The sequence below is a fragment of the Staurois parvus genome, unplaced genomic scaffold (assembly GCF_062004578.1).
Source record: "Staurois parvus isolate SC_StPar_1 unplaced genomic scaffold, SC_StPar_1.0 ptg000204l, whole genome shotgun sequence".
In the NCBI taxonomy this organism is placed as follows: Eukaryota; Metazoa; Chordata; class Amphibia; order Anura; family Ranidae; genus Staurois; species Staurois parvus.
Window position 1 is genome coordinate 1350500 of NW_028318000.1, and position 13937 is coordinate 1364436.

Sequence of the window (13937 nt, forward strand, 5' to 3'; positions counted from 1 at the left end):
CAGACTCTGCATCCTGTGGGGATCCCACTTCACTTGCCCACATTAAGACCCCCTATGGTGAACAACCTTAAAAAGGCAAAACAGCTGCTTCACACTTCATTTCCCCCCAATAACATTCTCCTTCTCTTTTTTCGTATCCATGTATGATCGTCTGGAGGCCTGCCCTACCACCACCTGAAGAAACAACAACCACCACGTCATCTCTAGAGACAAGGGTGCAAAAGCTAGACCTTCCTCAACTATCTTTCGCCATGCTGAATAGTGCCATTTCGCGGTCTGATCCAATCTCTGCAAACATTGCACAGTGTTCCCAAGCTACGGGACTAAAGATACCAGGATCCCGCCATCGATGTTGGAGTTCCATCCTTCCAAGGCAGAGGGGTGAGGAAACATCGCAGCGCAGGCATTCATGGTCCGAATGTGAGGTCTCGGAGGCACCAGGACTTCTTTGTTTACTAGGAGTTCCTTCGTGATCAAGAAAGAAGAGGAGGCCGCAGTGGTGGTGGGGGGTTGGGCCTTCTGGGTGTTCATGGGTGGGTACAAAATCATTGAGGGAGTGCATAAGTTCTCCAATGAACTTGAGGGGGAAATGTAATGGCAATTTTGGGCCTACATCTTCATGAAGGTTATTGACTGTTGGGGGATTACACTACAAAAGACTCAATGGAGCTGAAGGGGATGGAAGGCAACTTGAATTTCCTGTTCTTTCATTTATTTAAACTAACCATTGCTCTGAAGCCCACCCATTTGAGGTGTGATTTACTTGGGTGGGTGGGTTTAGGGATGGTCTTTTGGAAAGTGTATAAAACAACAAAAACAAAAGAGCCCTGCCCTTTTCGTGCCATGTGCCTTCCAGAGCACAGACCTCAGAACATCAGGATGCTGTAATGTATCACCATTGCTCTGTCTTTTTCTTGTAACTATCTCTCTCTTGTAATATCTGTATAGGTAACATTCTGTATTATATTTTTGTTGTATTTGATTAATAGAAAGCTTCCTTGCTTTGTAATTAAATTAGATGTTTATTTTTTGCACAGTGGTTATCTTTTAATATTAACACTATTGGCTAAATTCAGGTATAGACAAAGGGTTATAATCACTTATTACATTTATAATCTGTATAGAACCAAGTAAATAAGTGTGGGTAGGAAAACCGCCAAAACAGTGGCCATGGAGGTGATTGGAACACCCAAATCCAATGATTTGGAGGGGTGTCCCAGTACTTTTGACAATATAGTGTGTGTATATATCTATATATCTAAATATATATATTCCACCCAGTGCAAAAAAACTTCAAGCAAGTGCAGAGGTATGAGCAAGCAGAAAAAAAAACTCTTTGGGCAAACTATCACCTCAACATGCTGAGCCTCACAACAAAGGTCAAATTGCACCTCTAGATGATCAATGGGATCTATGTTTAAACAGATGGACTCTTCTCAGAAACCGCCTTATCCCTTTCAGGGCTTCTAAGGGTCCCAGCAATGATCCACTTTCTAAATGAACCAGTAACAATCTGTGCTATGTACCCCATACTTAGTCATGTAGGGGGAAGAGATAGATATCTGGGGCATTTTAAAGGGGGCATCCAGATTTTAACACCCCCCCTCCCCCCACCATGCCTCCAAATTCATATCATACCCTTTTTAACACAGCTAGCCAGAACAGAGGGAGGTAGTGAGTGTGCATCCTCCACTCCTAATCCATACCACGCGACATGCCCTCAACATTGGAAGCATATCGTATCAGAGGAGCCTCTACTAGCAAGGCACGTTTTCCCCATACTGGCAATGGCCTCATCCCCACATCTCTGGCCCAATGAATGTGAGGGTATAATAGGGAAACTTATCAGAATTTGAAAGGCCCCTTTAAAATAAGGGGGCCCATATGTCTGCCCCCATGTGAATGAGTAAAGAATACCTAGTACCCCTTGTTACTCATTTACAAAAAGTCCTTAAAAAAATAATTATGAAAATTTTCCCCACACGTAATGTCATTCACGCAGTCCAACAATGATGATGAAGAGCAATGCCCCAATGATCAGTAGAAATAATGCCTTGCACCCATGATGATTCTCTACTGCTGCAAATGACAGCTCCACCGCAGGTTGCTGACTGTCAGCAAACCAACCAGGTCTCTGCTTACAAACAAAAGCAAGCAAACAAAGAACTGTCATTGAGCCTCAGTTTTTTTTTCTATTAGATGCCACTTTTGTGGGAGTACATCTTACAGGCATGCCATTTCATGTGCAGGTTTAAGACATCCCTCCAGCATGTTATTTAAATGATTGTATATTTCCAATGTCACCATTTTTGTTTTTTTTTAATTAATACACCCCACTTAACAGTAATTTGTTTTACTCTTGTGTATATATATATATATATATATATATATATACATATATATACTGATACTGAGTATTTGCTGAGTGCTCATACAAGTGCAAATGCTCCCCATAATGAAACCAATACCTTTGTGGTGCGATTTGCACTGCACTGCAAAGAACTGCATGAGATTTTAACAGGAATGTGGTGCGAATGAGTTCACACAGAAGCCGTGCGGGAAACCTTCCTGCATGACGGGTTCCACCAGTGAAGCTCCGGCTCCTGATTTGACTGTGGACATCAGCGGCTGAGGCTTGGGCTCCTTCATCATCAACTGCTATATGTGAGTAACCTTATATACATTATATTTAGGCATGGACACATTACTACTTTATCTCATCTGTTAACCTAGCATACCTAATTCACTCTGTGTTTTTTTTCTTCTTGTACATAGATTATACAAGTTTGTCTAAATCCAATATATAAGGTGGTGACGAACCTAAGGCACGCGTGCTGCAGTGGGCACACAGCGCCCTCTCTGTCAGCACATGAGTCAAGTCGTTCCAGCATCGCCCGTGCAGCTGAGAATCGGATAACAATGCACATAGGGGCCATGCGCATGCTCAGAAAGGAGTAGCGTTGCCAGGCGATGAAGTCACGAGTCGCGACTCATTAGCTGCGACTTGTCCGAGCCTTCGCAGGACGGTCAGTGCCTTGCCAAGGATATATATATTGCACTGGCTGTGAGGTTTAATACATTTGTTTTTATTAACACAAGATTTTACCTTGTGCTGGTGGTCAGTGGAACTTTGCCCCTTTGTGCTGGTGGTCAGTGGACCTTTGCCCCCTTGTGCTGGTGGTCAGTGGAACTCTGTCCCTTTGTGCTGGTGGTCAGTGGAACTTTGCCCCCTTGTGCTGGTCAGTGGACCTTTGCTCCCTTGTGCTGGTGGTCAGTGGAACCTTGCCCCCTTGTGCTGGTGGTCAGTGGAACCTTGCCCCCTTGTGATGGTGGTCAGTGGAACTTTGTCCCTTTGTGCTGGTGGTCAGTGGAACTCTGTTGCTTTGTGCTGGTAGTCAGTGGAACTTTGCCCCCTTATGCTGGTGTTCAGTGGAACTTTGCCACCTTGTGATGGTGGTCAGTGGAACTTTGTGCTGGTGGTCAGTGGAACTTTGTCCCTTTGTGCTGGTGGTCAGTGGAACTCTGTTCCTTTGTCCTGGTAGTCAGTGGAACTTTGCCCCCTTGTGCTGGTGTTCAGTGGAACTTTGCCCCCTTGTGATGGTGGTCAGTGGAACTTTGTCCCTTTGTGTTGGTGGTCAGTGGAACTTTGTCCCTTTGTGTTGGTGGTCAGTGGATCTTTGCCCCCTTGTGCTGGTAGTCAGTGGAACTTTGCCCCCTTGTTCAGGTTTCAGTGGAACTTTGCCCCTTTGTGCTGGCAGTCAATGGAACTTTGCTCCCTTGTGCTGGTGGTCAGTGGAACTTTGCCCCCTTGTGCTGGTGGTCAGTGGAAGCTCTGTTATTGTGTTTTTCTTTTAAGATAAAAGATGTTAATGTATGAGTTGTTTTTTCTAAACTAATACCTCAGTATTCAAGTTTATTTGCAGTGTTAGCACTTTGCAATAAACAAGTGGGTTTCGGATTGCAGTTTGGGCACTCCCTAAAAGGTTCCCCATCACTGACCTAAGATATGCCCACTGTCATTTATGCAGTGGTGTATTTAGGTTTTGTGCTGCCCTATGCAACATAAACATTGCCGACCCCCCCCCCCCTCCGCCCGCAGAAAGAGCCTGACATTGATTGACCAAGAGCATGCCTGCCCTCCACCCGAGCCTTCCACTACCACTGCCCCCCATACACCAGCCACCATCCCCCTTGGCGAGAGAGAGAAAGACACTCGCCTTCACAGCTCCAGACATCCCCAGGAACGAGAGTCGGGCTGTGCATACACCGTCATGAATCCCACAGCATCTCTTGGGACCCACCAGGTCCCCATGCCGCATGTGTCCCTTCTTCTGTCCCTTCTTTCAAGAGGCAGTGCTGCTCCACCCCTGAAAAATGCTGCCCTAGGCAAATGCCTTGTTTGCCTTGTGGCAAATACAACCCTGCATTTATGAAGAAATTAGACAAGTAGATGTAAACACTAAGTGAATGACATTTGCTGAAGCACTGTGTATGATAAATGACTACCTTTTTTAACCATAAAAGTGTTGTCACTTTTGTAATATTTTTGCATCTCAATCTCAAGCATTGCAATGCTGCTGATCTCCTGTAGCCTATTTGCCACATCTTCCTTATATATGCATGCACTCAAGGGATAGAGCTATGGAATTTCTCAGGGTCATTTTCTTAATAGTGACAACAGTGAACCAAATATGTGCTAAACAGCCACCTGTAGACTTCATTGGAAGCCTGTGTGAAAGGAAGACACTGAAGGAGCACAACTGAGAGACAGGGAAAGAACATTGTTATCCTATAACAGGAATTACATGGCTTACCATGTATGATTTTAATGAATGTTGTAAAGCTGCCTCCTGCAAATACTGTGTACAGGGAGTTGCAGTCTTGCTGAGTGGCACATGTAAATTTAGCTCTGAGGAATGATGAAAAATTATAGAAAACATAAAGTAGAACTAAACTGTATCTGAGCACCATATACAAAAAGCACTATTTAATTAATTTGTAATATTTAAAGCAAGCTCACCCATCCATCCATGTCTTTAAACTTTATTTTTTGTGAAAACATTTTGAAACACACTCCCTAGCATTTCTAACCATGTCCATCTTGAGTAAGGGCAGATGATTCACGTAGCATTTACTTTGTGGAATTCATTAGCCCTTACTCAGGCATGCAGGCTGGCAGGGGTGCTTAGCTGAGAAAACCCTCCCTTCCTCCAGGTGAAAGAAGAAAAATGCCCATGAAGACCCCTGGGATGTATGGCATCATTTTGGCCTAGGCCAGACACGAGGGAGCAACAAAATAAATATAAGAAAAAAGGTTAACACAATTAAATATAATATACCATCCTATCTATTTACTAATGCTAGCAGCATAAGAATTACAAATAGATAATGTTGCCTGTGAAAGTTAAGTTCCGCTTTAAAGAAACAATTTCACAATATAAATTCAGCTTAGTGGAAATATTTCTTAACATTAGCAGTTAACTTGTTTTAATTGTTACCCTCAATGTCTCAATTTGAATAATCAGTTGACACCGGTAATTCAATATAACTTGCTTTATTTGTACAAACAATGCATACACAAGACTGTATATGGTCTGAAGACTGCAATAGAGTTTTAATATAATACCTCTGTAACAAAAGGTAACTAAGTTAAACATTTATGAAAATATAAATCTCTGCTTGGGGAAACGCTCCCAACAATACAAAGTTTACATAAAAACATTCAGTATCATCTATCAATTGCAAACAAGATAGGAAAAATCATTCAAGTCACTGAATATACTATATTGGCTTGTACACAAAACACAGATGTATCACAATGGCCTTTATTTAATAACAGTGCACAGGGCAATGTTGTACAGTGGCTCATTGCAACTAATCAGTGGCCAGTCTCAAGCTGCTAGTAGTTGGCCAAATTAAGATTGACCTGTGCTTGTTTGCATTGAGTTACTGCATGCATTGCTACTCTTTTGCAGTGTGTTATTTAAAGGTAAGTCTACCTAAAACTGATATTTCACTGCTGGGTAGATGATGGTTGACTGAATCATTCACTAGCTTCTTATTTGTCTTGTAGACTTCAGAAAAGGTCCCCCTGCTAAATTTCGAAGGGATATTGCAGTCCTGGAGGAAGTACAGAGATTGTCCTTGTAATGGGTTGTGGAGGATCTGGAAACCAAAATGCAGTGATCTCATTATCAGCCCTTAAGAGATAAAAGAAGCCAGAACTGGCATACCATCTCCAACTGCCATCAAAAAGTAATAGTTTTGGACAACTCGGTTTTGGAGGGCAGTGGAAGATTCACTTGCCAGGTTCTTATTTCTTTTTTTAGACTCCACTGTAAGTATTTCCCTATAATATTGTGTGCATTCCACAAGTTCATAAAGTTACCATTTCCTTCGCACATGCAGGAAAAAAAAAATAAAAGGCTTACTTCTCTCCCTTCAGTAGAATGCGCTCACCTTTTCTTACTCCCCTGCCACTCCACTTAGCTATTCAGAATTGGAATAATGGAGCCCCATGTGAGCTCCAAACTAACTTGCTGGCGTTCACACAGGTTTATGAATTTCTTTTCTAGTCAGTGACTGCACTAAGCAAATCATAAGGTACTTAGCACTGTCACAAGGGAAAGAGGGAGAGCGCACATGCTCACTCATATGTGCAAGTTCTGGGCATTTCACTTCACTTTTGGCGGTTGAAGAAACCTGTAGAGTGGGGAGGAATGGGGGTAAAATGTGGGGTGCAAGAAAATGTAAGTATATGCAGTTAGGATAGGGATGAGCTAAATGAACCTTTTTCATGGGCAAAGGAAAATTCTCTTTATATAAATGTGGAGCACTTGGCCAAACCTTGGATTCTGGTGAAAATATCTTGTTACTGGAACTGGAGTTCATACCAGCATGTGATTCGACTTTCAAACACCACAAAATGAAATATCAGTCTTTAGTGGAGCAGACCTGTTAATAATGCCTATTGTATCTTAGTTGGGCATGTCCCATCTTAGAATCTATTCAAGCAGGTACTCAATGCCTGACAAGCTTATTTAATATAATTTCTTTGAAAAGCTGGGAAAAACCATGCCATGTCATACATACACTATATTAGATTAATGCAAAATCTCCATAAACATTTGATAACATACTGGATCAAAACGAAATTTTAAAAAAGTTGAAAACAGTCAATAGCTGTATGTTAAACATCTCATTCAGCACATCAAATATAAGTAAGAAATTCACTAGAAATTCAAAACATTATAGAACCTTTGGATATATCATTTGATATAACAGACTATTTTTGACAATATGCAGGCATTATGACAATCCCAGAGTATTAGGTTGGTCATTTGATCTGTATGTAACACAGAATAGAACAGAATTTTTAAGGCAGATGTCAAAATTAAACTATTGCAGGTCCACAAATGCAATGTTTTTGGTGGTTTAGTTTGACAGTTAATATTTAACTGATAAAGCTGATCTTGATTAATATCTTCTTTTGAAATGTTCTTTCTTACTAGAAATCAAACACTACAATAGCCCAAAAGATTTAAATTTGGCTTAGGAGAGCCTATAACAGAATCATAATGATTTTTAGGAATAATAAAAATGTATAATATTTTTTAATTCTACGATTCTGTTAAAGTTGTGATAAAACATTTTTTTATTTGTTGAGGCCAAATCCAGAAAACTTAATTTTGGGTAGAGTAGGGAACACAACCTGTGTCTGTTTTTATTTCTGTTTGTGCCCCCACTGGGGAGATTTGCCCTCACGTCCTGCCCTAGTGACAGGGATTTAAAAGGGTAGCGAGTAACAGCAAAATATACTCTGCAAAGTTTTTATTGCTTTCTTTCTCTTCCTGGAGACCCCTTCTCCTCATTTCTTGAGGGCCATGTTTGCAATGGGGACACACGCACCAATACCAACAAGGCAGAAAATCTAAGATCTTCCGTTAGCATCCAAAACTAAACATGCTTTGACTAGAGTAGAGCTTTGAAAGATAACTTTTCATTTTTTTCACATGACGCTCCTCCAGGTGCTGTCAATTTTATTTGGTCTTTTTTTTTTATAATTATTATTTGCTATGTAAATTAAAACAAGACTACTTAATTCCAACTTTAGACTCAATATACTTGGGTACACACATATCTCTATCCAGTTGTAACACTGCAGTGGTAGGTACCATTAATTTAGGGTGTCCATGCATGGGCAGATGCATTATGGAGAACAGTGGGTGAGTTGTTTCTGACTTGGCTTGAAGCAATGCAGACATGCTGATAGCTTTGTGTAGCTTCAGTTACAGTGAAAAAACAATGATCAACTACTGGCTGCAAAAATAATTCCCTACAATTTGGTATATTTATAGGTCAACTCTTAAGCTATCCTTACCTTACTAAAACTCACATACTAATACAATCTGGAGAACAAAAAGAACACTTTCTATATATCAGACCAGTCAGTTCTGTGCCAACTTTACCTAAAATGGTGACACGTCATCTATTTCTAATCAAGATACACTGCATAGCCCTCTTCTACTGTGTGGGATAAGACAACAAAGGTGCAAAACAAAGCCTCTGTTATTCATTGTTTTTCTCATTCAAGTTGCTCTGACGTTAAATTAAAAAAGTGTTTCGTTATTAGTATAAAGCCTACTGGGCAGAATCACTGAAATATTTAATCTCAGAGAATTCTTCCATAAATCAGGTTCCATACACAAAGTATGGGGTATTAAAGGCAAGGAAGACAGCCCAAAGAAAATTCTGATGGCTGGAAAAGACTGGCCATTTCCCTGTTGTTCAACCTGTCATTGCAGATACCCCACTTCAATGATGCACATCTAGCTCTGTACGACCAGTTTTAAATTGGTCATAGATTTTTGATATAAAATCACCGATTGACTGTAGATCACAGCTTTTATCAATAGTTCCCTAAATAATCACATATGCATCCTGAACATATGTATGTGTGTAAAGCTGCACTGATATTACACCTTTAGGGGAAAATATAAGTTTGAAAATTGGCTCCTACCCATCAATGAAAGGGTCAACTGATCCGCAAAAGTTGTGTGTATTGTGTATTTACTGGCAAGTAATATTCATGGCACCTTTAGCTGCAGCATAGGAATCTGATGTCAAGACCATGACTTTGCATTTATGGCATGGTTATGCCTTTACAGATTCTCTATTTGTAATCATAGGTTTATCACAGGAAAACAATATGAGCATTAAATTTGTAAATTTAACAATGCCTCAATCAATTTTCCGTGCCTGAAATATGTATATATATATATATATATATATATATATATATATATAAAATTTAACATGACCTACCAGACAACAGAGTTTTTGCTATATTTTGCTGGATATTTTTTTTTTTTTTTCAACAATGATGCCTGAATTGTCATGCACACTTAATTAAAAGATGTAATTTAAGATCAGAATGGTGTGTAAACCTATTTGTAAGCATCTATGCTTTGGTGGTCTCAGTTCTTTGCTGCAAAGCTCTGCCCTCTACAGTCAATGGCAGAGCACATTTTCTCATAACAAAAATTATGTTTTTTGGTTGGAGTTGTCTCTGTTCCTTCGCCAGAATCTGACACCGTGATGGGGCTGTCTCTAGCAAATACTTCAGTGGATTCTCTCCATAAGCAGTCAGGTGCCATTTTGTATATGTAATTATTGCACTTGGGCCTGAAAATATGTGATTTGTTATTGAAAATCTGACGACTGTTCGAAGTTGCTATTTTTATTTTCAATGTGGCATCGACTCGGTCCACTACTGTGTAAGTGCCAATACTCCCGTCATCAAATCCTACAACGATATTGAGATGTCGCTGTGAAAGTGCAAGGAAAGTTGGAGTTTTATATAAGGAACAAGCACCAATGCTCTTTCCATCTGCAAGTCTCATCACAATTAAACTTGAAACTGAATTGTCCTCATCATCGTCCCCATTTCGGAAGCAAATGTAGACAAGGTAACGCCCATCGCAAGACAAGCTCTGCTTCCATATAACGCCTGATGCATGCACCACTCTAAGCTTCCCACTATGCAAATCAAGAACATTGAACTTTTCATCACCATGAGTGATAATTCCAAGCTTCCCATTTGGAGAGATTTCAAAATCATTGAGATTTTTCAAAAAGTTGCATGGAAGCTGCACCCTTCTACAGATTGCCTCCTCAGCTAGGCTCCAGATGTTCACAGCTTCAGTTGATGTCATAAACACAACAAAATCTGGACAGTCTGGATTCAGTCTGAAGTTTACAATTGTTGACCCATCATCACAACAGTACTTTTTTGTTATGCTTCCTGTCCATAAACTTACAGCCAGAAGCTTGTTCTTGGTCATGCCAATCACAAACGTGTTTGCAGTAGTTATAAGTGCATTCTTTAAGGCAGCTAAGATATTACAGACTTTATGGCCCGTTGCAAGCCTCCATACTCTAGATGCATTTTGCTCACAAAGAGACACTATAAATTGATCATTATGTGTTATTAACAGCTGTGATATTCTTTGACCACTAATTCTGAAAAGATTTTCACCAGTACCAGAATGCCAAACATATTGGTTACATTTGTCATCTGAGGTGACAAGCAATTCACCAGTGGCTGTAAGCACACCATTTTCCACATTTCCCTCATGCTTAAAAGCAGATTCAATAAAACCAGTGTTAAAATTCCATTTTTGGACATAATCAGATCCATCAAGTGAGTAAATGTAATCTCCTCTGCCAGACAACAAAACCGATTGGACAGCTCTACCTGTTTTGTCAATATTGGACATTGCCGTTAAGATGTCAATGTCCCAAATGGAAAGCACACCACTAACAGACAAGGACAGGAGTAAATTGTGATGGCTTGATTTCACTAATTTGACAATGTTCCCTGAGATTTCTTGTAAACTTGCCATGCATTGTCCAGTGTCTCTTCTCCATACAAATATAGATGAGGTATTTTCCATGGAAGCAATTATACAGTCAGAATTTCTGGAAAGGGCAGCTGAAATAAATTTCTCATTGCGTTTTGCCCGAAACTTTTCAGAAATTTTCCACATACGTGTATCCAAAAGTTCGATACTTAATGCTTTACAGATAAGAATTGCACTTTGGTCTTCAGATAGCTCAGTGCTGATGACTTCACTGTCTCCCTTGGTACAATCAAATTCTTCAGTTACTTGAGGATTGGTAATTTCCTCTGTATTCCACACAGAGAGGCTCCCTTCATTGTCAATCATGACTGCTTCTTGACTATCAAGAACGAGAATGTATTTCAAAAACCCTCCAGAAAATTCAGATGTAACAGTTGACAGTTTCTCACCAGTACCCAAATGAAATATTGTGGTAGTATTAAGGTATTGCCCACAAAATGCATACAGTCCATCTGAAGAACACTGAATGCAGGTTACCTCATACCAGCAATGGAAATTGTAAAGTGGCCAGCCGTAAAGTAAATCTATAACATTAACATCTTTGCTTGCTTCCAACCAGGCCAGTGCATGTGTATGTGAAAGTGTAAACCCATTTATAAGGTTTGGGCCCCCTCCAACCCCTTTGGAACCTTTAATTTCAACTTCAGATAAAAGGCAAGAGTTAAGGTTATCATAAACTAGTAGGGTGTTCTTTGCTGTGGACACAACAAGATATTTTTCATCTGCTGTAAGCTTCATCCCCATTATTACAAACTGGGTAGTGGTAATTTGCCTTAAAAGTTGCCTTGATTCAACATCCCAGGTACTTATAGTGCCATTCTCAAGTGCAGAGATTATAATATTTGGACTGTATGTTGGGAGGACCTCAGTGATGTGCAGTGAGCTAGATGATAGTGAAATTCTTTCAGGGGTGTAGGTAACATCCATGGAAGAATGGAGTGGGACAATTGAACAGTATTTTGGTCCATCCTTGTCACATTCTAAAAGAAGGTTCCGGAATTTAGGCAAAGAACTCACAACTGGAAGAAGTATTTGCTGTAACTCAGCCGAAAGGGACCCTGGATTTTTAAGAACTTTATTTTTAATGCTTTGAAGGGTACTTGCAAGAAACTTCAACTCTTTTTCTTGTGAGTAATTGTATGCTATTTCGATATCACCTAGTGCCTGTTCAAACTGGCCAATTTTGATCATTGTGTACAGCCAACTAAAGTTCATTGTAATCCCAGACATCATTTCATCTGTCATACCACATCTTGTCAAATGATGCAAAAGTTCTGTCATTTTTCTGTGATTCACAAAAAATATATCAGGCTGTAAAGGATTGCACTGAAATGCCCAGGGCTGTTCTGGAGCCTGCCTGTCAAATTCATTTTCATCAGGAAAATGTTTTCCGTCATTATGTATGCCACTATGTTCATTTTGAATGCAATTTTCAAAATATTGATGCTCATTGTAAAAGGCTTTTTTCCTTCCTCCTGACCATACACCTAAGAAGTACTCTGCTACATTGGCATGCATCTCTTGCAAATCATCATCATTACTAAGATACAATTTCTGGGCAATAAGATGAAGGTGTCTGTTTGACCAAACCAAAAGTGTAACATTCCTTACGTGTCTCTCTACTAAATATCCAGTAAGATCCTCTCTAATTTGTGCAATAATTCTATAAGGTACCCTTAATGGGTTCAATGGTTTCCCATTGGCTAATAACTCATTCATCACACTGTTATCAAGAGCTAAAATATCCTCCAGCTCTACCTCACTAAGACCTGTTTTGGCCATTGTAATGTACCCTAGTGCCCGTGACACCAACCGTAGCCCACACTTGTTCTCCAGTGAGCAAAATAACTGTTCTATGTTCTCATGTACAGTCACACAAAGAGTTGAGTCATCAACATCTTTATGAGATCTCCAGTTTCGGACCTCTCTGAAAGTAAGGTTGACAAACATTGGCAAAGTACACCTAGAGAAAGCTTCATTGACGTAAATTTGCTGACCTGATGTTACCTTCCTTTTAACTCTCAGAAGTTGATGTTTAAGTATTTGGCTGCACATTTTACGATCCCGTGGAATAAGTTCTACATAATTGTCTTCATTGTGTATAAGGCACCTTAGTTTTTGGAGCATTCCATGTTTGTTTGGCAGTGTTGATATGATTATACGAACTGTGCGAGGAAGGTGAATAGGAAGCCACCAAAGTTTTCTGGCATCTTCACTCTCTGAAAGTTGTTCAAGACTATCCAGCACAAGAACAAGGGGTCTATGAAATGATGACTCATTCAGCAAGTTTAAAAACAGTTCCCGAAGGTCCAGGATCTTTTTTGGAATGCTCTGCAGTAAACATCGGTAGTTTACTGCGAGTTGTTCACAAAGGCTTTGCAGTAAACAATATAATTCAGAGCTCATTCCAGTGGATCCCAGGAATCTTACAATGATCACTGGATCAGAATCTGTTCCAATTTCATCTTGAAGCCATGAAAAGGCCTGCAATACAAACAAAAGTCAAAATTACAATGTTTCCCTTTGATGTAATAAGGTGATCTCATTGGATTCTAAAGTTTTAAGATTTTTTACTTTAATGTATTCTCTGCATTAAGGTAAAAAACATTCCACTGCCCCTCCCCTCAACACTTACCTGATTCCTGTATCGATCCAGCGCTGTGCCCAGCTTCATGTTTTCTGTCCCTCTTTTCATGGTCTCACAGCTATTCCGAAAACAGTCGGGGTCACTGGCTCCTGCTCCTGCCAGTCAAATCCAGTGAGCAGAGAGTGGGGGGTGTGGTTGACACACACAGCCTAGCTCAGGAGCAAGCCTGCACATCTGCCCCCACAGCAAGTGGATTGCTATGGGGGCAGACACAGAAGAGCAGGAGTAAAGATTGCTGGAGGGGAACCCAGAGGAGGAGGTAAGGGGTGGCTCTGTGCAATATCAGTGCACAGAGCAAGTAAGTATAAACCTGTTTATTATTTTAATTATATAAATTATACTTTACAGTCATTTTCAATTAAGTTTGT

At 40.1% G+C, this 13937-nt stretch overlaps 1 protein-coding gene across 1 annotated transcript in view; it reads right to left on the reverse strand.

Annotated features, from left to right (window-relative positions):
* Positions 1–5538: 5538 nt before the first annotated feature.
* Positions 5539–13937, reverse strand: part of NWD2 (NACHT and WD repeat domain containing 2) — a 368048-nt gene continuing 359649 nt past the window's right edge. Inside the window, exon 7 of the mRNA XM_089678379.1 lies at positions 5539–13406. Coding sequence (XP_089534505.1) covers positions 9477–13406 — 3930 coding nt within the window. The 3' untranslated portion in view covers positions 5539–9476. The remainder of the gene's footprint in view (positions 13407–13937) is intronic.